This window comes from Neofelis nebulosa, chromosome 7 (genome assembly GCF_028018385.1).
Source record: "Neofelis nebulosa isolate mNeoNeb1 chromosome 7, mNeoNeb1.pri, whole genome shotgun sequence".
Lineage (NCBI taxonomy): Eukaryota > Metazoa > Chordata > Mammalia > Carnivora > Felidae > Neofelis > Neofelis nebulosa.
The window spans coordinates 49247118-49271768 of record NC_080788.1 but is presented as its reverse complement, the minus strand read 5'-3'; the positions used below and the strand labels follow the sequence as shown (position 1 = coordinate 49271768).

The 24651-nt window shown below is 39.0% G+C and overlaps 1 protein-coding gene and 1 pseudogene across 4 annotated transcripts in view; both read right to left on the bottom strand.

Annotated features, from left to right (window-relative positions):
- NEDD4 (NEDD4 E3 ubiquitin protein ligase) overlaps positions 1-23912 on the bottom strand; it is a 136883-nt gene extending 112971 nt beyond the window's left edge. For 2 of the 4 annotated variants that reach the window (XM_058737646.1, XM_058737647.1), the window contains exons 1-2: positions 23630-23912; positions 8061-8134 (exon numbers count right to left, since the gene is read on the bottom strand). In XM_058737646.1, coding sequence (XP_058593629.1) covers positions 8061-8134; positions 23630-23674 — 119 coding nt within the window. In that variant the 5' untranslated portion in view covers positions 23675-23912. Of the gene's footprint in view, positions 1-6160; positions 6256-8060; positions 8135-23629 lie in introns of all 4 variants that reach the window. The other 2 variants (XM_058737648.1, XM_058737649.1) reach the window with 2 other exon arrangements.
- LOC131516522 (large ribosomal subunit protein eL37-like) lies at positions 319-4878 on the bottom strand (annotated as a pseudogene).
- Positions 23913-24651: the final 739 nt, after the last annotated feature.

Sequence of the window (24651 nt, the reverse complement as noted above, 5' to 3'; positions counted from 1 at the left end):
CCTTTTCTTAATTGTGTCTTTCAAACAACAAGAGTTTTTAATTCTGATCAAGTCCATTTCAACACTTTCCTTCGTGTTTCATACTTTTTGAGTCCCGTTCAAGAAATCTTTGTGTACCCCAGTAGAGCACAGTTTCTCGTATTGTTCTCGCAGAAGTTTTATAATTTTAGCTCTTATTTTCTATATAATGTGTGATAAAGAACAAGGTTCATTTTGTGCCATACAGATAACCCACTGTTCCAGTACCATGTACTGAAAAGACTAACCTCCTTTTGAATTACCTTAATACTTTTTGTCGAAAAGCAATCAGCCGTGTGTGTGTGTGTGTGCATACGCATATGTGTGTGTGCATTTCTATATTCTTTCTTCTATTCCGTTGAACAATTTATTTATTCTTATGCCAATGCCACTCTGTTCTGATTACTGTAGCTAGATAGTCAGGCTTGAAATTAGGTAGCATAACTTCTCCAATTTTGCTCTTTTATGAAATTGTTTTGGTTTACTCTATGTCCTTTGACCCTCCATAAAAATAATAGAATCAATTTACCAATTTCTTTAAAAGATCTTTCTGTGAGGGAACCTGTGTGGCTTAGTTGGTTAAGCATCTGACTCTTGATTTCAGCTCAGGTCATGATCTCACAGGGTCATGAGTTCAAGCCTCACATCAGGCTCCACACTGTTAGTGCAGAGCCTGCGTGAGATTCTCTCTCTCCCCCTCTCTCTGCCCCTCCCCAACTACATCTCTCCCTTTCTCCCTCTCTCTCAAAATAAATAAATAAACTTAAAGAAAAAATCTGGCTATGTTTAAAAAAAGAAAGAAAAAGAAAAGATCGTGCTGGGATTTTGACTGGGATTATGCCAAATCTACTCAATTTGAAGAGAGCTAAAACTCTAACAAAAGCGAATCTTCCAATCCATGAACACAGCACATTTATCCACTGATTTAGATCTTTGATTTCCCTCAACAATGTTTTACTGGTTTTTAAAAAAAATTTTTTTTAAGGTTTATTTATTTTTGAAAGAGAGACAGAGAGAACACAGGAGCAAGTGTGGGAGGGGCAGAGAGAGAGAGAGGGAGACAGTATCCAAACACACTCCAGGCTCTGAGCTGTCAGCACAGAGCCTGACGGGGGCTCGAACTTGTGAACTGTGAGATCATGATCTGAGCTGAGTCATATGCTTAACTGACTGAGCCACCCAGGCATCCCAATGTTTTATAGTTTTCAGTGTAAGGTTTGTACAGATCTTTTGTTAAAATTATTTCTAAGTTTTTATTTTTTATGCTATTGTAAATTGATATTTTTAAAATTTATTTTCCAATTGTTCATTGATAGGGTCTAAAAATATAATCAATTTTGGTTCACTGAGTTTGTATCTTGTGGCCTTGTACCTTATTAGGTCTGGCAGTTTTTTTTTTTTTAGATTCTTTATGGCTTTCCATGTACATGATCATGTTGTCTGCAAACAGACAATTTTCTTCCTTTTTAGTCTACATTACTTTTATTTCTTCTCTTTGCCATATCACACAGCTAGGACATCCAGTACAGTGTTGAACTGACTGTAAAAGGACAAAACCTTGCCTTATTCCTGAATTTAAGTAGAAAGCATTCAGACTGTCACCACTGAGTATGAAGTTAGCTATTGTTTGTTTTTTTGTTTTGTTTTTTTCCCACAATAACCTTAAGCAGGTTTAGAACATTCCCATCTGTCCCTAGATTATTAAGAGTTTCTACCACGAAGAGGTGCTAATGATTTTTTCCCTTCATTGAAATGATCATGTATTTTTCTTTTTTTCTATTAATATAATGAACTACCTTGATTTTTTTAATGTTAATTTATTTTTGAGAGAGACAGACAGACAGAGTGTGAGGAGGGGAGGGGCAGAGAGAGAGGGAGACATAGAATTTGAAGCAGGCTCCAGGCTCTGTCAGCACAGAACCCAACATGGAGCTCAAACTCATGAACCATGAGATCATGACCTGAGCCAAAGTTGGACACTTAACCGACTGAGCCACCCAGACACCCCTTGATTAATTTTTGGATGTTAAATGAATCCTACATTTTATTCTTAGCTTGCTGTGATTTTTTTTTTTTTTTACCATGAACAGGTATTGGATTTGTCAAATGTACTTTCCATACCTACTGAAGTGAAAATGTATTATTTCTGTACCATATAAATATGATGAATTACATTGATAGATTTTTTTTTCTTAATGTTTACTTATTTGAGAGAAAGGCAGAGAGAGAGAGAGAGAGAGAGAGAGAGAGAGAGAGAGAGAGAGAGAGAATCCAGAGCAGACTCTGTCCTGACAGCAGAGAGCCTGATGCGGGACTCAAACTCACAACTGTGAGATCATGGCCTGAGCTGAAGTTGGATGCTTAACTGACTGAGCCATGCAGGCACCCTTGATAGATTTTTTTTAAAAAATCAGATCATTTATGATTGTGTGACTTATCGTTGAAATCCTTAAGATGAACTGGATCCTGCAACAGCTGCCTTCTTGGGTTTAGGTATTGTTCCCTCATGAAATCCATGCTTTCATCTACTGGGATCAATTTTTAGGTGTCTCATCCAACTGGTCCCAGTGGTATTTCATCTTTTAGCCTTGGCGCTCCAGTTATACTTTCTCTTCCACTTGGCAGGACAGCCACATCTGCCACAGGTCAACTTCTGAAGGCGGTAGGCCTTAGAACCACAATGGCAGCACACTATGTGCATTTTACTGTGATGCTTTCCAAATGACGACATCCCCTTTGTCATCTTGCTTCTGCGGCCAAGACCAAAAAGACTGGAAGTGAAGGCACTTCCACTATATCCTACATTGATAGATTTTTTTTTTTTTTTTTTTTTAATGTTGAACAAACCTTACATTTCTAGGAAAATGCCTACCTGGTCATATATTGTTATATATCAGTCAGTATAGGGCTACTCAGGCTTTCTATTTCTTCTGTGATTGATTTTGGTAATTTGTGTCTTTCAAGAATTTTGTCTATTTCATCTAAGTTGTGTCCAATTCTTTATTAGCATGAAGTTGTACACAGTATTCCCTTTTTGTCTTTTTCAATTCCATAGGCTTTACAGCAATCCCTCTGCTTTCATTCCCATTATGGTAATTTGTGAATTTGTGCCTTCTCTTTTGTTCTTGATCAATATAGCTATAAGTTTAAAATTTTTATTGGTCCCTTCAAAAAAATAAGCTTTTGACCTCAATGACTTAAAAAAAATTTTTTTTAATGTTCATTCAGTTTTGAGAGATAGAGACAGAGTGCAGGTGGGGGAGGAGCAGAGAGAGAGGGAGACACAGAATCAGAAGTAGGCTCCAGGCTCTGAGCTACCAGCCTAGAGCCCAATGTGGGGCTTGAACTCATGAACTATGAGATTATGACCTGAGCCAAAGTCGGCTGCTTTACTGACTGAGCCACCCAGATGCCCCAACCTCAATGATTTTTTTCTATCATTATGCATGTTCTACTTCATTAATTTCTGTCGTTACCTTTATTATTTTCTTCCTTCTGCTTACTTTGGAATTAATTTGCTCTTCTTTTTCTAATTTCTTAAGATCAGAACTCAAATCATTCATTTAGATTTTGCTTCTTTTCTAAGTTAGGCATTTCCAAACTATACATTTTCCTCTAAATATTACTTTAGCTGCATCTCACAAATTTTAATATTGTGTATTTTCATTTTCATTCTGTTCAAATTTTTTCCTAACTTCTCTTGTGATCCCTTCTCTGACTCATATTATTTAGAAGAGTATTGCTTTATTTCCAAATATTTGGGTTTTTCAAAACATCATGTTACTCATTAACAACTTTATTTGTTATCAGAGAACTTCCTATATATAATTTCAGTGTTTTCAAAATTCCTGAGACTTGTCCTAACATGGTCTATGTTGGTGAATGTACCATGCACACTTCAAAAGAATGTGAATTTTGCAGTTGTTTATTGTTTTATGGCCCAACATATTATGACTGACAGACTGTAGGGTAGCTCCTATTATCTCCACCTCCTACTTTTCATGCCCTTTGTGGTATCCTCCTCTTAAATGTGGGAAGAACCTATGCATCCTAACCAATCCTAAAATACATTATGGAAAAACTGACAAAATGTATATGATTGCATTACAAAAGACTATGTATGCTTGGAGACCCTCTCCTTTGCTAGCTTTGAAAAAGCAAGATGTTAGCTTGTGAGCTGCCATATGAAGAAGGTCATATGGCAAGGAACTTAGGGTGTCCTGTGTCTGACAGCCAGCAAAACTGAAACCATCAGTCTGGCAGCCTACAAGGAACTATATGGTATTAATAATCACATGAGTTTGAAAGTGGACCCTTCCCCAAGTAAGTCTCAGATGAGGTCATACCCCTGGCCAATACCTTGATTGCAGCTCTATGAGAACCTAATGTAGACAACACAGCTAATGCATGAAAGGATTCTGACCCACAGAAACTATGAGATAATATGTGTGCATTATTTTAAGCTGCTAAGTTTATGGTAATCAGAGTCATGCAGAAAAAGATAATACGTTTATGGGCTATGCTAGTTTATGTACTATGTCCACTTGAAAAGAATGTATACATGCAGTTGTTAGAAATAGTGTTCCTTATGTTGAAGTTGTTCACAATATTGTTCAAATTTATGTTTTTGTTGATTTTCTAATCTAGTTGTTTCATCAACTGGTGAGAGAGGTGTTAATGTCTCCAACTATGATTATGGAATTTTTTCTTTGTCCTTTTAATTCTGTCCAGCTTGGCTGCAAAATATTATGTTGCATATTATCATGCATAACATTATGCATATTATTTTCAAGTTCTGTTATCAGGCACATATTTATGATTGTTTTATAATTTATTTATGATTTATGATGGTTACAGCTTCTTTTATTGTTATGACATGTCTGCAAATACTTTCTGGTATTGAAATCTATTTTATCAGATATTAATAAATCTACATCAGTCTTTTTACACTTACTGTTTGTATGGCATATTTCTTTGGATGCATTTTATTTCACCTTAGCTGTGCCTTTATATTTTAGATGCATCTTTTATAAACAACATGTAATCGGGTCTTGTTTTTCAATCTATTCTAACAACCTCTGACTCTGCCTCATATTTGCCTTAGTCCATTAATGTTTAATGTTATTATTGATAAGATTGAATTTAGGTCTACCAATTTATTATTCGTTTTTTATTCTTTTCTTTCCCTCTTTTTTTTCTTTTCTAGATCATTTATTCATTTCTTGGCCTTTTAATTATTTATTTTCTCAGGAATTTCATTTAAAAATATCTTTTGGTTTTTTTATCTATAATTCTTTACATTATATTCAGTGGCTTATCTAAGTCTTACAAAACACACCCTTAATTTTTTATTCCACTTACATTTAATATTGTACCACTCTACTAAACAGGTCCATAACTGTGTTGAGGAGCAGGAACTGGTGTATTATATTAAGAATGTGCAAATTATGATGTGCTGAGTAAGGAGGAATAAACCACCCGCATGGAGTTGACAGGTAGCTCCTCAGCATGTGAGCTCCTGCTTTGGGGAAGTGAAAACCTCAGGGTCATTTTGATTGAAGGCAGTTTTAATATACCCACACAAAGGAAGTAAGTCACAAGATTTGTTACTTAGAGATCCCAGAAACAGGAGGAAATGGGGGGGAGGGGTGGTGGAAGGGAAAGCAATGAGCCAGAAGAGGGGCAGTCTTCCATTACCAGGTCATGAGTGAGTAAGAGATAAAGAACAAGGTAGCAACCACCTATTACTTATAAGGTGATTGGGGTGGACGTCACTAACTTTTTGTGGTCTTAACTCTAAGTGGTTATTTTAAAAAGGTGCTCTGGAGAACACATAGGGGGAACTTGTGATAGAAATCCTAAGCTCAGGTCCTTATCTAAATGTCCAGACCCTGGGTGTGAGCAGGGTTGTCATAATGTAAAATGCCCAGGAGGCAACTAAATTCAGTTGTTTTTCTTTCATCACAATAACCCACACCCATTCCTGTCCTTTAAGCTATAGTTGTTATATATATTCCACCTACATATAACATAAATCCTGTAAGAAATGTTGTAATTTGTGATTTAAACAGGCATACATTTTATTTTTTTTAAGTTATGATAAAAACAACATAAGGTATTTTTCATATTCCCAGATATTTACCGTTTCCTTATTCCTTTCTGAGGATCTGTGTTTCCATCTATTATCATTCTTTTTTAGCTGGAAGAACTTCCTTTGGCTCTTCTTATACTGCAGGTCTGCCAATGATAAAGCCTTATAGTTTTCATTTATCTGAAAGTGCTGTTATTTTGTCATCATCCTAAAGGACATTTTCACTGAATACAGAATTCTGGATTGACAACTGTTATTCTATTGTTGCATTTTCTTCTGGCCTCCATAGTTTCTTGGGAGAAGTCAGCCCTTAACCAAACTGGTAGTTCCCATGCACGTAATAACGTCATTTTCTTCTCTTTCTTCTGTCAGGATTTTTCCTTATACTCGTCTTTCAACAGTTTGGTTATGATGTGCCTCACTTGTTCCTCTTAGTGTTATCCTGCTTGGGATTTCTGGATACTATCTATTTGTATCTTTCATCAGATTTTAAAAAATTGGCCATTCTTTTTTTTTTTTTTTTTTAATTTTAGAGAGAGCGTGAGCAGGGGAGAAGGGCAGAAGGCGAGAGGAAGAGAATCCCAAGCTCAACCATTATTTCTTAAAAAATGTTTTGCCTCAGGTGGCTCAGTCGGCTAACTGTCCAACTCTTGATTTTGGCTCAGTCAGTTCAGTGTCCAACTCTTGATTTTGGCTCAGGTCATGAAATCACGATTCATGAGTTTGAGCTCCATGTGTTGGACTCTACACAGATAGTACAGAGCCTGCTCAGGATTCTCTCTCTCCCTGTGTCTACCTCACCCCCACTCACATTCTCTCACTCTCTCTGTCAAAATAAATAAATAAACTTAAAAAAAAATTTTGCCTCTTCTATTTCTAGGACTCTAACTACATGTATGTTAGACTGTCTGATATTCTCTAACAAATCCCTGAGTCACTGTTCATTTAAAAAGTTATTTCAATCTTTGTCTCTGTCATTTTCTAATTGGAAAATAATCTCTATTGATCTAATTTTAATGCAATTAAGTTTTCCTCTTCATCGGCATTCTGCTGTCAATTCCACCAAGACTTTTAATTTCAACTATTGTATTTTTCAGTTCTAGAATTATTTTTTATGGTTTCTATCTCATTCCTGAGATTTTCAATCTTTACTGGTATAATATCAAGTATAAGCATGCTATTGAAACGTGTTCCATTTTCCTGGTTCTTTATAGATCATATAATTTTCAATTATATCCTAAACATTATAAATATTAAGTTGTGGAGACTCTGGATTCTGCAATTTTCTCTGATGATTATTTGTTTTCTTTTATCATATAATTAATTATCTTATTTGGACAAGAACTACAAACCACGTTTCCTGGGCAACAACTCTTATCTCTATTCAGATCTTTTTCTTTATTTTTAAAAAATTGTTTAAAGAATGTTTTATTTATTATTTTTGAGAGAGAGAGAGAAAGAGAGAGAGAGAGAGAGCATAAGTGGGGGAGGAGCAGACAAAGAGGGAGGCAGAATCCAAAGCAGGCTCCAGGCTCTGGGCTGTCAGCACAGAGCCTGAAGCGGTGCTCGAATTCACGAGCTGTGAAATCATGACCTAAGGTGAAGTTGAATGCTTAACCAATTGAGCCGCCCAGGGGCCCCAGATTTTTTGACTTTAGTTGAGACGCTTTGAATCTGCTATCACATGTGTGATTCAGGGTCAGCAGATGTCCATCGGCACAGTTTGGGAATCTACTCTCTGCGTCTTTCCCTTCCAGAATCCCCAACCTTGCTATGTGATAGTTCAGATAGCAACGAATTTAGTAAAACACCAATTGGAAATATAATCATTCTGCCTTACACAATAATTTACCTATTAATAGTATTATTCAATTATGCAGGAAACCAAAGTTTAGAAAAAATTAAATAACCAGTGCAGTTTTAAAATTACAAACCGACTTAATGTACTTACCTAGCTCCCAAGATATCCTTTTTGGCAAGGCCTATTCCAGCTATCACTTTGACCCTCACAATTCGGGAATTTTCCTAAAATACAAAAATTTATATACTATTTTCATGTACTTTATAACCTATCTAAGACACATACGTTTAAATATATATATATCTCAAATAAAGTATTCAGGATATTAAAATTACTTGGAGGAATCTTTTTTAAGAATTAATCTGATTAAAAAGATATGAGAGAAAATAAAAAACTATGTTGTTATTTGTGGATAACTTGATATATACAAAGAAAACACAAATAAACTAGTGTTAAACTATTACATTAAGACCTTACCATTGCTTCCAAGAAAATCTACATCCAAATTCCTAGTAGTAATATTTATCATTGTTGCTATGTACACAATAAAAATCAAGAGCTTATAATCATTTGTAATAACTATTCAAAAAGGTAATTTTTTTTAAGGTTTTATTTAAATTCTAGTTAGTTTACATTCAGTGTAATATTACTTTCAGGTATACAATTCAGTAATTCAACGCTTAAATAAAAAAAAAAAAAAACAAAAACAAAAAAACACCCGGTGCTCACCACCACCAGTGCACTCCTCAATCCCATCCTATTTACCCCATCCCTACCCCCACTACCCCAACCTCCCCAGTTGGTTATTTATAGTTAAGCGTCTGTTTCTTGGTCGTGTCTCTCTTTTTTTCCCTAGGCTCATTATTTTAAAAATCTCACTCAATAGATTGTACAGTAAATCAAACTATAGTATATTGATACTGTAATATATCAAGTACTAAATATCCTAGGTATTATATACTGTTATGAGGTTTAATATAAGAATGTCTTTTGAGATACATATTGAAATACTTAGGGATAAAATGTGATAGAGTACAATTTATGTTTAAATGGCTAAGCAAATAAAATGTTGAATGTGAATGTGTGTGTGTGTGTGTGTGTGTGTGTGTGTGTATAAATAAAGGAGTAAGTAAAATGTTACCAATTTGTGGATCTAGCTGAGGGTTATACAGGTGTTCATTGCACTATTTTAACTGTCCTGTAGATTTTAGGTTGTTTGAAATTAAAAGGTGAGTAAGAAAATATTACAAAACAGAATGCTTATTTTTAAAAAATTCCCAAGTAAGCAAAACTATTAGACACTGAGAAATAAAATTAATAAGAAATGTAAAATACTTTTGTGGATAAAATTATAAAAACTTATTGAAGAACACAAAAAAGACTTAAGTAAATGAAGAAATTTACTGTGTTCATGGATGGAATTATTCCAATTATTGTCTGTTTTCTCCAAAGTAACCTATAAATTCAATACAATTCTAACTCCCTCACCCCCAAATTTTTTCGTAGGTTTTAACAATAATTGTAAAGTTCATAGGTAAGAGTAAAAATGAGTAAAGAAGTAAACAATAACATTCAACCACTATCTTATCTTATATACAGAAACAAACTGCAACTACGTTAAAGTCTAAAAGCAAAAAAAGAATACTTTAAAATTTTCATAAGAAATTTTAGAATATTTCTATGACGGGGTAGGAAAGGATTTTAAAAAATACAAACTCTAATGGGAAAAGTGGTTAGATTTGATATTAAAATTATGTACCTTTTGCAAGAGAAGAGATGCCATGAACAAAATGGGAAGTCAAGGGGACAGACAAGGTGTTAGTATCTAAAATGTGTGCCACTGACAAATTACGATTATCTAGAATCCATAAAGAACTCCGAAAAACCTGGGGGTGAAATATAAACAGTCTAATACAAGAAATAATAGAGAATGTACAGTTAATACATGAAAAGATATTCAATCTCACCAGTAATCAGGGAGAAATCTAATACACTGTTGTTAGGAAGTATACATTGAAGATTCATTTTGAAGAGACATTTGGAAAACCTACTAATGTTCTAAATTAATAACTCAGAAATTCTACTTTTAGGTCTAGTCCCTAGATAAACTTTCACTCACGTACTCAAGGACATAAGCACAACAGCATTCACAGGAGTATTTCTAAGATCAAGAAATATGAAATAAGTGTTGCCCAGCAGAGAGCAACCTCATGGATTCTATTATACAATCATTCCATCAGCAAGTAGTCAGTCATATTCCCTTCTGAGCAGAGGTCTGGAAAGGAGATAATACACATATCACAGAATGTTTATTTCAATCTTCTTCTATTTCTAAATGCTTACAACCACCCTCATTCCTGGAAGTTCACTGAATAAATATGATAATGGGAATATTCTATTAGCTCTAAAACAGATGATAAATTCAGATAATACAAAAATCTTTACAAAAGATGCTAGATAAAATATGTTTCCTCTATCCCTAAATAGAACTAAATACAGAGCTGATGGTGCAAGAAAGAAGGGAAATCCTCAGGTATCAGAAGAAAGATGGAATTAAAAACCAGAGAGAAAAATATGTGAACTGAAATTTCAGTTTTCTGCAGGGACTGATTCCCAAAAAACTGAAAAGATCTGCAGTCACTCTTCCTGGAAAGTCCCACTGACTAAATAGGCCCATTAAAGGATTCTACTACTGGCCCCAATAGCCACATTTTCACTATACCACTTGACTGGGAAATGGCTGTGCTTTATTAGGTACTGATCTCCCACACTGAATTCTGAAAATCAGAACACTTTTCTGAGATGACTTAATAAATAAATACAAACATTATCAAGTGGTCAAGTGTAATGAAAAGTGCCATCAGCAAATAACGTTATTTGAAAATCCCAACTTTTGTAAACACAGACAAGTGTTTATAATTTAGATATAAATTTAATCGAGGAAACAATCTGAAATAGTTAATCCATATTGGTGGAGCCTCTACTGAAAAAATCCCCCAGAAGTCTCCTGGAGAAAAATGTAACAAGCATTAATTTTAAAAATTCCAGGGGATGATAAATTATTCACAGTGACAAATACATTTGACTTTTAAACCTTCTTGCATTTCCTTCCACAAAAATCAGAACTAGTTATTTTCAATGCTGCTGGTGTTAATGGATGTGAAGCTATATTGACTTGAGATTTTGTCATAAAATTAAATAAGAAATGCCCTTTATTTTCACATTTCCATTCACATCTGTGCATTTTACAAATTAATGTTAGAAAATTGTCAAAATGGGTCTTTGCAATCACATCCATAAGCAGAAATCATACCTCACATCATCTTTGAAAATGAAGAGCATAAATGCTGCAACTAGAAACTAAACTCTTCAATAATTTTGGAAACATGATATTCAAAGTACTGTTAATAGAAACTTGGACAGTGCTCAAATGAGGAAAAAAGAAACAAAAATTAAACAACTCTTCCTTATTCAAAACGGAAACAGACCACAGCTGTTTGCTAAAGTTTGAGTTTCCCCTCCACTCCTAAGAGAGCTTTCCTGATTTTTGAAAGTGAAATGTAAAAGTCACAAATGGCAGGCAAAGGTATGTGGCTTTTCTTAATGACAGTACACAATAAAATGGTAATGTGTTATCTATGCAGGAGGCTACAGTAATTAAAAGCAGCTTTCCAGACCTGAGATTTTCTCCACAATTCATGAAAATAGCTACCAACCGCTCCTTAATCTTTTGTCAATGCCCCCATTTCCAGGAATAGGAAATGTAGAGCTGTCCTGTATCACCTGAGCAGTCATTTAAAATGTATTATTATTTTTTAATGACAGGGGCACCTGGGTGCCTCAGTGGGTTAAGCATCCGACTCTTGATCTTGGATCAGGTCAAGCCCCACCTGTGTCAGGCTCTGTGCTGACAGCAAGGAACCTCCTTGGGATTCTCTCTCTCCCTCTTCCGCCTCTCCTTGCTCCTGTGCGCATATACTCTATCTCTGTCTCTCAAAAGTGGATGGACATTAAAAAAAAATACATATATATATATATATAGAGAGAGAGAGAGAGAGAGAGAGAGTATCACTTAATGAGAGAAAATAATTATAATGTTAATTGGAAAAATCAGGATGCAGAGTGATATTTATTCTGTGATAACTGAAAAAAGATATGCAGATGGATGAAGATTAGAAGGAAATATTTAACAGCGATAATAACTATTAAAATAATGAGATGATGAAGGTTTTTGTTTTACTTCTTAAACTTTTTGTAAATTTTATAACTTTTATAAATTATAAATTTTTAAGTTATAATTTATAACTTTTTTAAGTTATAACTTTTTTATAAATTTACATTGAAGTTTTTTCTTTAAGAAAGGCCTGCCTTTTCTTCAAAGTCCAAATGCCATCTTTTCAAAAAGATTTCATAGTTGAAATGAATTTTCCCCTCTCGATGTTAAAGCCCACTTTTACAGCACTTATCACATATGGTCTTGTATCTGCGGAGATAAACGATGTGTCTTTCTGCACTATTAAAACTGTGGTATTTTGAAGCTCAGGAAACTTATCTTTTCATTATCTTTGTATCCTCTGTGAAACTCAGTAGAATACTTGGCACAGAGCAGAGGGTAACAAATTCTTGATTAACCACAAAGCTTTCTGAAGTAGCTGAAAGAAGGATTAAGGCATTTTATCAAGAAAGGAAAAGTTTGTACAGTGAGCCCAGAACACTGGCTACCAGATCTATACCCACAAAACAGATGACTGGAAGACTTGTCTTTGAGGCAACTGAATGATGCCAGGGAGGGGAGGAACCAAATGTTGTAAGTACTTATATGTGAGAACCCCACAGTGAAATGACAAGTTCAGATAACCCTATCATGCTATACTCCAGTCAAAAGTACCTGCCTACTGTACAGAGGATGTATATTAGCAAATGATGGAATAAATTAGGGAGGAGGAAGACAAGAGATTACAGAAACAGGAGCTCCAACACAGAAAAAAAGATAAAGGGGATTCTCACAATAAGGGCAAATGGAAGCCTGCAGGTAATGGCTACACATCAGGTGTAGAGTGCAAGCAGTTCAGATAGAATGCGATGTGGCAAGAGGCTGTCTCTGACAAGAATGAAGAAAAAAGAATGGATAGCTCTATATACACATACATACACACTCAATGTCGTATATATATAATATTTACATTGAGTAGTTTCAAAACTCTGTCAGACAGTTTGCAAATTTGTGACAAGTATACAGAAAACTAAAGCAAGGGGCACCTGGGTGGTTCAGTGGGTTCACCCTCTGACTCTTGATCTCGGCTCAGGTCGTGATCTCACAGTTCGTGAGTTCAAGCCTTACATTGGGCTCTGCTCTGATGGCAAGGAGCCTGCTTGGGATTCTGTCTCTCTTTCTCTCTGCTCCTCCCCCACTTGTGCTCACTTGTTCTCTCTCTCTCTCTCAAAATAAATAAATGAACTTAAAAAAAAAACTAAAGCAAACAAAAAATGTGCCATAATTATAAACATGGCACAATGGTTCCAACATGAATAATACTATATTCACATAATGTAATAATATTGCATATTTATTTAACAAAAAATGACTAGAGTTGGAAGGAGGGATGTACTTTCTTTTCTTTTCTTTTTTTTTTTTGGCAACATGTTATATAATTTATGGTGACCATATTTTCAAAACTAAAAATCTGAACCTATGACTGCCAGAAGTTTTCTTCCTCTGGTGTGTAAATTTACTTGAAACCTGTTACAAAATTGTAAATGCTAGATCATTCTTACTGGAAAATACATAAAGTGAGGATTATCCCAGTAAGGGTGGAGTACATGACTCCTATATATTTGCTATGCATGGTCAAAGATCCTAAGAAGCGTCTGGCATTAATAACCATAATAAACTAGAATACTCAAAATCCTTAGATTTAAGAGAGAGCTGTGGTTCTCAAAGTGTATTCCCTGCACCAGTAATATGAGCACCACATGGCAATTTATTAGAAACACAAAAGTTCAGGCCCCATACCTACTCAATCAGGCAGTGGTGGAGCCAGTAGCCTGTGTTTTAACAAAAGTTGATATGCACAGGTAAAGAGCAAGAAGGTAAGAAAGGGAAGTGCTGTAGTTAATGCAGTTGTGGGACTATTTCCCTTCTCAAAAACTACCACTTTACTTATTCAATCAGTACTGTATAATTTCCAAAAAAAAAAACAGCTCATCATCACTTCACATTTTAACACTACTCTTATATGTGATGGCACCATATACGTTTATACACAAAATGCCTCTGGAAAGATACACATCAAGCTAATAACCTATACTTGTGGAAAAGATACTTTCATAAGATGTGTAGATGAATGTTCACAGTAGGTTTATTCATAAGAGCCAAAAGCTGGAAACAATGGAAGTATCTGTCAGAGGGAAAATGGATAAACATCTGGTTTATTCATACAATGGAATACTACTCAGCAATAAAAAGAATGAGTTGCTTATACAAACAACCACATGGGCAACTGAAAAGCATTACATTAGACAAAAGGAGCCACATACAAAAGTGTACACACTGTATGATTTCATTTATATGAAATTCCAGGACAGGCAAAACTAATCCATGGTGATAAAAGGTTGTCTCTGGAGAGTGAAGTGGGGAGTTGACTGGAAGAGAGCCCAAAGGGACATTCTGGAGTAATAGAAATATTCTAGATCTTTTTTTTTTTTTTTAATTTTTTTTTTCAACGTTTTTTTTTAAATTTATTTTTGGGACAGAGAGAGACAGAGCATGAACGGGGGAGGGGCAGAGAGAGAGGGAGACACAGAATCTGAAACAGGCTCCAGGCTCCGAGCCATCAGCCCAGAGCCTGACGCGGGGCTCGAACTCACGGACCGCGAGATCGTGACCTGGCTGAAGTCGGACGCTTAACCGACTGCGCCACCCAGGCGCCCCAGAAATATTCTAGATCTTAACTGAGTTGTGGGTTAGACATGTTGAAAAGCACTGTACTTTGGGGCATCTGGGTGGCTCAGTTGGCTAAGCCTCTGACTCTTGATCTTGGCTCAAGTCATGATCTCACAGTTCATGGGATTGAGCCCCACGTCGGGTTCCGTGCTGACAGTGTGGAGCCTTCACAGGATTCTCTCTCTCCTTCTCTCTGTCCCTCCCCTGCTCGTGCTTTCTCTCTCTTAAAATAAATAAACTTAAAAAAAAAAAGCACTGTACATCTAAGTGTACTTTAAAATCATGCATTTCACTATTTGTAAATTTTACTCCTCTCCCCGCTCCCCCCCAAAAAGAAAAAAAAATCAAAATAAAGATGTTTTCAGACAAAAACAAAACCAAGGAAATTTATTACCAGCAAACACTCACTAAAAAAACTTCTACAGGATACACCTCAGGCAGAAAAAAGTGATCCTACATGGAAAGCCAGGAGATGTGACAAGAAATGAAGAAATAATAAGTAGGGAAAAAGTTAAGTATGTGAGGAACAAATATTAACACTGAAATGTCAATGATGATGATGGTGTGTGTGTGTGTGTGTGCGCGCGCGTGTGTGCATGTACGCACACATGTTTAGTGAGTTTCCATTCCACTGGGGATCCAATTCAAAATCCTTAATGTGACTTTCAGGCACTGCCTGCCTGGGCTCTGCTCTTCTCTCCTCTCCAGATTTATGTCCTGGCCCTGTCCTTTCTCCTCCACCATTCTAGTCTTCTTTATGTTCCTCTCCATCTCATCTTCTCCACATGCAGTTCTGTTTACCTGCAAGGCTTTTTGCCTCACTCTTCACCTGGCTAACTCCTATTCATCCTTAGGTTCAGTTTAAAGATGACTTCCTCAGGAGTGCCTGGGTGGCTCAGTCGGTTAAGCTGCCGACTTCAGCTCAGGTCATGATCTCACGGTCCATGAGTTCGAGCCCCGCGTCGGGCTCCGTGCTGACAGCTCAGAGCCTGGAGCCTGTTTCAGATTCTGTGTCTCCCTCTCTCTGACCCTCCCCCGTTCATGCTCTGTCTCTCTCTGTCTCAAAAAATGAATAAACGTTAAAAAAAATTTTTTAAATAAATAAATAAAGATGACTTCCTCAGTCTTTCCTTAGACTTTCTCCCCTCCTTCATACCATGAAAGATTAATTCATCTTTCCTATTATATGTTTTTATCTCACATTCTTTCTCCTTCATAACATTTATAAAATGTTTGTGTGATTACATAATTACTGTCCTTCTCTTCCTGTAGGCTATAAATTCAGTGAAGTCTGCCTTTCATCATTATCACCTCATGGCCTGATCCAAATGCCTTACACATAGTCACTGCTGGACAAATATTTTTTAAGCAAATACAGAATTCAAGGTCTACCTAAAACCTATTAACAACAACAACAAAAAGACAGAAGATATGGAAGAACATAAAAACAGTTACAAGTTAATTTTGCATGTTACATTTATAACCTTCCTATGAAAGACTCTTTCTGTTAAATTCTTTTATTTAGGCAATTATTTGCAGCAGGACACTGGAAAGACCAAGTCTTTAGTATTAACAAAATCTGAGATTCAAGTCCAGATCTGCTACCTAATAGGACTGAGTCCTTGAGCAAATCACAATCTCAGACTCCTCATCTGTAAAATGGGGATAACACTATCTACATTTGCAAAACTGATTCAATGGTTATAACTGAAGTGTGAGGGGTGCCTGGGTGGCTCAGTTAGTTAAGCGTCCGACTCTTGGTTTCAGCTCAGGTCATGATCTCACAGTTTGTGAGTTCAAGACACTCATCAGGCTCCATGCTGACAGTGCAGAGCCTACTTGGGATTCTCTCTCCCGCTCTCTGCCCCTCCCCTACTCACTTTCTCTGTCTCTATCTCAAAATAAATATACTTAAAAATTTTTTTTAAATAACTGATATATGAGAACATGTGACCTGGTACTTGAAATACAGCAGACACTCGATTAAAGGCAGCTCTGATTATATTTAGGCTCTTTTACTTTGAGGGAGGCTATTTTCATTAAAACATCTTTATGCACTGGCATGATTGTTTGCATTCGTTGCCACAGCATATCTCAGATGGGGGAAGCCAAACATTTGGGTCAGGTCATGCAGTTATGATGCTGCACCACAGACATATTTATTCTTCAAGACTTCAGGAAAGTCTTATCAAAACCTTTTTTCATTTTGCTGTGTCTTTCTCCCTGCATTTATCTACAGACTTCTCCTACCTTCTGCATTTGTTTATCCTCTTAAAACTTTGATAGGATTAGCAAGGGAGCCACACAGAGAAGGGAGAGGCCAGTAACACTGATGGCCACAGAATTCAGTAGAACAGTGGGTTTAGCAACTCAAATCAGCAATCTCACATTCTCTAGGTACTGTAAAATATGAATACCAGACACAGCTAGGGGATGGTCACCCTATTAGTTGATGTAAATATCCCGCTCTGACAGATGTCAAATACCTATGCCAGATCACAGAGAATGACAGAGCCAGAATTCCATCCTAGTCAAATTCAATTTTCTATACCCCTATGCACCATAAATGACTTATTTACAGGTGCCTTCCAGCTCCAAGATTCTATTCCTATATGATATATGAATTGCTAATAGTTACCTGTAAAATATATATATATATATGTATGTATATATACATTTAATCCCTTCTAACCTTCTCTTCTTGGTGCAGAGGAGTCACCGTCAGGCCCACTTTAGGCAGGGGTCAGGGGAGGAGGGAGTTTCATGGAAGTGCATGGTCAACATGCTCAGCAGCATGGGGGACTAGAGGAAAAGGGAGGTGCCATACAGAGATGCATCAGTGGGTACCCAATGGCTTGGGACACAGAGGAGGTTGCACAAAGTTGCAACAACAGTACTATGAAAGCTGAAAGTGGGGGTGCACAAGTGGCAGACAGAGAAGATGCTTGCATGATTAGGAAATTAGGTACACAAAAAACATAAGTAAATGAATTGGGAAAATACGTAAATATAGTGAGACTAAGAAAAGTAAGAATTTTCATTGGTAGAGAAGGTACTTATGACTGGAAAGAACCCTGAGGCATGATATTTTAAATTGAGAAAGTGCTATGAATTAATGCTTTTTATTTATTTACTTTTTAATGTTTATTTATTTTGAGAAAGAGAAAGCATGTGCGTGAGCAGGGAGGGGCAGAGAGCATGAGAGAGAGAAAGAATTCCAAGCAGGCACCACACTGTCAGCATAGAGCCTGATGTGGGGCTTGATCTCAGGAATGGTGAGGTTATGACCTGAGCCAAAATCAAGACTCTGGCGCTTCACCTACTGAGCCACCCAGGTGCCCCTGAATTAATAATTTTTAAATACAGATTGATATAGAAATAGGTATACATTTATGTATGTACATATATAAACACACAGTACACACACACACACACACACACACACGCACACTTAACTGTTTGCTGAGATTGCTGAAAAGCAATGACATCCAGCAGGTGTGAGCACACTGAGCACCCAGATCTTAGTGCCTGGCTTCTAAAAAGCATTTTCTACTAGGGCACCTGAGGGGCTCAGTGGGTTAAGCGTCCAATTCTTGATTTCGGCTCATGTCGTGATCTCACGGTTTGTGAGTTTGAACCCCGCATTAGGCTCTGCACTGACAGTGCGGAGCCTGCTTGGAATCCTCTCTCTCCCCTTCTCTCTGCCCCTCCCCTGCTCGCTTGCTCTCCCTCTCTCTTGCTCTCTCTCAAAAAATAAATAAAATAAACATTAAAAAAAATAAAAAATGAAAACCATTTTCTACTAAATGAAACCAATGTTCCTAGAAGAAATGGCTGGTTCTAGACAATGGTAGGCTAGGCAAAATACAAGAGGAGTCTGGAACATCTTCAGCCAGAATGTAATGAAGTGTTCAAAGAATGATGGAGACTTGTCACAATGACCTAGGAACCCCCTTAAAAAGTCTTCCTATGACCAAACTCTGACAATTTGAGCAACAAAATATTTAACGATAGTAATTAATTACAACCCATTGAATAAGGTGGAATTCTACACATCCATGCTGATGTAAATAAATGAATAAATAAATGGAGGAGAAAGGGAAAGCTCTTCTTACATAGAATGCCTATTAATAAAGATAGAAGTAAAAAAAAAATAGTGGTGTTTGATTCAGGTGGAAGTCATCAATGAATGGTGAAAGTGGTGGATGGAGATCTGATGAGGAAGGACAGGCTACTGGCATAATCTCTGAAGACATCCCCACAAAAAATACAAATCATTAGGAAGGGGAAAATGGTGACATGACAAAACAGAAACCTGACAGACACCCAAATGATCAAGTGAGCAAGGTTACCATTGACAGTGATGGGACAAGTCAATATCATGTACCCCATGTACCCCCTGATGTGATGCACTGATAAGAACACGGCATCATCTCTGTGATTCCTGCCCAAAAAAGCATGACTTTGACATGGTCCTGAGGAACCAGTAACCAAATCCCAGCTAAGGAACATCCTACAGGTTGTACAGCTTGTAATCTGTCAAAAAAAGACCAAGGAACTGATAGAGATTAGAATAGACTGCAAAGACAAGTACATGCAGCATATGCTCCTACATGGGCTCCTGGACCAGAAAGGAAAAAGGGAAATATTAAAACACCTATCAAGGATTGATAGGATCTGAAGATTGGATGGTAGTGTCATATCCATGCTTATTTTCTGGCTTAGGGGTTGGATGGCTGTTATGTAGAAGTGTTCTTGTTTTAGGAAAATACACACTAGCGCATTTAGAGGTGAGAGGGCATTGTTTCTGCAGCTTGGCCTCCAATGGTTTAGAAAAAGACTAATAAAAAGGGAAAAAAGGATGATGGGGCAATGGTAGTGACTTGTCAATAGCAGGAGAACCATGTGAGGAGGATCTGGAGTTATTTGCACTGTGCTTCCAACTTTTCTCTTGGTTTAGAATAACTCAAAAGCAAATTGCTAGAAAATGAATTGTATGTATCCACTTCTCCGGTACCATGAAAAATAGAATGAGGCTAGAATTAAGGAGTTGCCAAAAAGGAGCAATGGCAAAAACAACACATGAAAGTTTGTGGCCCAACTGACACAGGTGCAGCTTCAAATGTGCTTCTCCTTTTTTGTGCGGTGAATAAAAGCTTGGGCACTGTGCTCCCCGGTTCAGTATGATGCCAGGGCAGACGGGGTCTGGTTCCGCTTGGCATCGGTGGTTCTCGAAGTGTCAGTAATATGCACTTCTTAACTACCCTGCTGCTGATGTGCTGCCGGAGCTGTCACCCACCCAGGGCACCCATTCCTCTACAGGTGCATCCTGTACTTCCAAACTGGCCCTGGACACTCTCAACTCTTTCCCTTTCCTTCCTTCTTCACCTTGCTTCAGTCAGCTTTCAGTTGCAGGAAACAGAAATCACTCCAGGTGTTTTGAAAAGAAAGAAGTTAATACAGGGAATTAGGCACCTACAAAATCGTTGAAGAGCTGGAGGGGCAGGCTGTAAGGCGAGGCCCCCGCAGGATCCTGAAACATCTGAGAACTGGCCCACCCAAGAAACTGCCAACTTCTGCCCCAGTCAGGAAGGTAGGTAATCAGGAGCCACCACCAGATCTGCTGGCTTTACAAACATACTGTATCTAGTCATCAGGAAGTTGCCACGACCACTGGTTCTGCAACTTCCTACCAAAGCCCCAAGATACCAGATACTGAAAATGCTTTGGCAGAAAAAGTCAATGTCTACATGACTATGCTTGGCAGCAGAAAGAGCCAAAGAAACACGAACTTATACTCCACTTCATTTCTACTTTCCTCATCTCAAGTAAGTACACCAAACTGGGAAACCTATTTCAAAACCCATTTCTAGAAATGCTAAGTGCAAGAGAGTATGGGAAACTTAGAGTCCCGCTTTCTAATCTCTGCATAACAGGGAAGTCCATGAAAAGAGGGTGGAAGGGTTGTTGAATTCCAGTGTCCATAGCTACCACACTCCTCCTCACCAAAGTGGGAATTGGCCTCTACTGTTAATCCCAAGAGACTGTCAGAGCAAATCTGGTATAACTTATATTACACTACTTCCTTAGTTTGTCATGCTTTATGACAAAATCTGCACGCAAAGCCAGGGCCACCTCTCACTAAAAGACATTTACATGTGGAATAATAGCTAAAATTCACTGAAAAGTGATAGAGAGGAATTATGATCTAAACTTTGGCCTACTTCAACATTAATATGCTCTCATGGTGTGACTCAGCAGTTAAAAATATCAGTTAAATTCTAATTCTCCAAGCATCTTGTATCCCACGCCTGTTCGTTTTTCTTCTTGTTTCAGTTTCAAATTTAAAATAATCATCACTTTTTGCGGTAACAGAAAAGCTACCTTACTTTTAATCAACAGTAGAGGGCTGCCTATTACCAGACTGTCTGTGAGTTCTAGAAAATAACACATCTGCAAAGTTTTTCTTCTAAAAAACAAAAACAAAACAAAACAAAACAACCAAACAGTGAGGGGGAAGCTCTTCTAAGCCCTCTTTTACTTCGTGATGAACCAGAAAATAAATGACAAATAATAGTGATGAGATGTCAACCTCTACCAGAAAACAGAAAACAAGTGATTTTTATCTTTCCCACCAGACTGTGAGCTCCTCACAAACAGGCAGGGGCCGTTTTTTTCTCTCTGTGTCCCTGGTGGCCAGCATACTGCATTGATACAGAACAGACAGTTAATAAATGTCTGTTGGATGAATAATCTAAATTACAGTGGAGAAGCAGAAGACAGCACTCCATCATGTCTCTTATTTGCCCATCTCACTCTCTTCCTCAATGTGGACAAAGTGGACAGAGGGAGCTGCAAGGAACTTTGAGTCCTGGGACTCACAAATGGACTCCCATCAGGCAAACAGAATGGGCCTCAGGCCATGAAACTTCCCAGAAGTACAAATCCTTCAGGAAGCAAGTTCAGGAAAACCTCATTTCAATGGGTGGAGTTTCTGGCCTTCAGTCCCAATTGCTTACTGACCACCCACTAACAGCCATAATTCATCTTATTTCAGCTGGGTAGAAGGGTGATGTGAAAAGCAGGTAACTGAAAACACAGAATCTGCACCAAAGAGAAAACAGTGCACAATACCTTTGGCAATATTCCCTGGAAGGGAAAGAGATGAGAAATCTGGAATCAGGACCTACCTCTGAATATTAACAAGGAAAGAAAGTCCAAGGTCAGCCTGAATGGGTTGGATATCAGCTTGACGTTATCTGCATTAAACAGCTTATTGTAGCAAAGCAGGAAGACCTGACTGATAAGAAGAAAGCTATCACAGGTTCAACACTCCATTATTTTCCTCTGATCTCTTCTGCAGAACGGTAAAGGACCTCACCCGGAATATCATCTTTAGCCATAACATATTGACTACTGTTTCTGAGGGTCTACCAAGCTGCCACCATTTTTCCACCACTGCTTTGATTCTCTTCTGGTGGCAATAACTGAGAAATTAAATTCTAATCTATCACATGATCATTCTCAAAACACTCTGAGATAACCTGCCAGCATAAACAAGTTGCCCACTGTTTATGTACAAAGAGCTGTCAAGATAAATGTAAAAGACATTTTGTAAAAGACGTTTGAAGATACCAAGTGACTAAGAGAAGGCACTATTCCAACACTCTCAAAAGATAAAATTAAGGTGATGTACTTAGATAATTGGGTCCAATCTTGATAACAGGTACATGTGACAGCTTAGCCAGTCAACAAAAATGCTTAAATCTGATTTCCCCCCCAAACTGAACTAGTCGCTGTTAGACTATATAGCCTTTCATTTCCCACCCATTCCCATTTTGAATCAAGAATTCAGGGAAGCCACATCTCATTTAAAACGGAACAAGTCTTTCCAAATGCCCTTATTTTTAGTAAGTGTTAAGGTATAACCAGCATTAAGTTATTTCGCAAGGGACAGCTTTACCTTCTCAAATCATGGAACTTAATTTTCAAACTGGATAGCTGTGGGAAGTTCTTTAAAGTATACATTACAGCTTTATTTTTTATATATTACTGAAGACTGGTGAAATATAGCATGAACTTTCCACACTTGGCACTTGTTGCTAAACATGAAGAGAACAATCTATCTGCCTGCTTTCCCACTGCCGTCTCCAGTTAGAAGGTTAAGAACGATTTCAGATTAAAATAATAATAATAATAAATAATAATAAAATAAAAGCCAAAATAGCTAATGACAATTTCCTTGGAAGTCTTCATGTCAAAGTCCATGAAGTTAAGTCCAGCGGGCCTCTGCGAGCGGAGGCTAAACAACAGCCGGGATGCTGAACTCCAGGGAAATCCGCCCCACCCCACCCCACCCCACCCCCGCCCCCCGGAGCTCACACACCCTCGGCTGGGGGTGGCAGGAAGGGGCCGGCGGGGCGATGCGCGTCCCCCGCGCACTCATGCGGCTCCCTGCCTAGCACCCCTCCTCTACACTTCCTGAAGGAAACTGACAAGGAAGGCGGCGGCTCCGGGCGGAGAGGGGTGTGGAGTCTCCAGGCTGGCGAAGAAAACGCTGCTAGCTAGAGGAAGCACTCCCCACCGCCCCCGTGCGCGCGCCGGGCCGCCCCAGGTCCCCACGGCGCCCAGCGCGCTCCCGGGGCTCGCGCATGGGGAGGCGGGGGCTGACAGAAGACCCTCCGGCCGCCGCCGCCGCCGCCGCCGCCGCCGCCTCCGGTCCGGCTGGTGAGCAGCGCGAAGGGAAGCCCGCCCCGCAGCCCCTCGGTCCCCGCACCTCATCCTCCGGGAGCCCGAACACCTCCACCGCGCAAGTTGCCATTTCCGAACGGCTCCAGCAAACTGGACGCGCTTGCCCCCGCCCTGGAGTGGGAACTGTAGTGAGAAGGAGGTGGAGGAGGAGAACTGGGAGGAGGCGGGAGGAGGTGGAGGAAGAGGAGGCGGTGCTCCCCCGGCGGCGGCAGCGCCTCCCCCGGCCAGTGGGCGCTAGTGGCACTAGGAAGCGCGGCGGGAAAGAGCCCGCAGCGCCTCGGCGGCGGCGCGCCTGCTGGGGCGTGGGGGTGGGGGCGCGCGCCGTGGGGACAGCGTGCGTCAGGGGCTCGGGGAGGAGGCACGCGCGTGGCGGGGCTCAGGGCGTGGAGAGTGCGCGTGGCGGGGGCACGCGTGGCGGGGGCGCGCCGGCCGCTCCCGTCCCGGGAGGTTGGCCAACGCGCCCGCCTGTGAGAGCCGTGCAGCGCCAGGCGTCGCGTGGAGCAAGCCGTGGAGGCCGGGGGACGTCAGCCCTTCCCCTGGGAAACAAAGCTGCGGTTTTCCCCAACAACAAGTCTCACTCAGATCCGCTCCACAGCTCTGCCTCTTTCTAGACGCCTGGGATCAGGAGCGCTTAATCCTAGCTTCACCACAAGCGAAAAATCAGAGCGCGTTCTTAGTAAAGGCTGCCAATTCCAATAGAAGCTGGACCTTGGGACCTCGTGGGGGAAAGCCCAGCGTGAGCGTGGCAGCATATGGGGAGGCCTGAAGGGATCTCATCATTCCTGGACTCAGGATCTGAAATTCTCTCCTTGTGATTTTTAAACACTGTGCCAATTCATAAGCGATTTCCTGTCGTATGGTCTGTCTTTTAAGCCTAACAATGACGTCCAGCCTCCAGGCTTAACCCTCTAGACCTGCTTAACTAAGCCTTGACCTGTAGCAGCAATGGAAGGTAGCGAAAAAAGGGAGAAAAATACAATGAACTAGGACCTCCTGGGCTATGGAATAATCATGCTTATTATAGTCATGTCTGACGGATTTTATAGT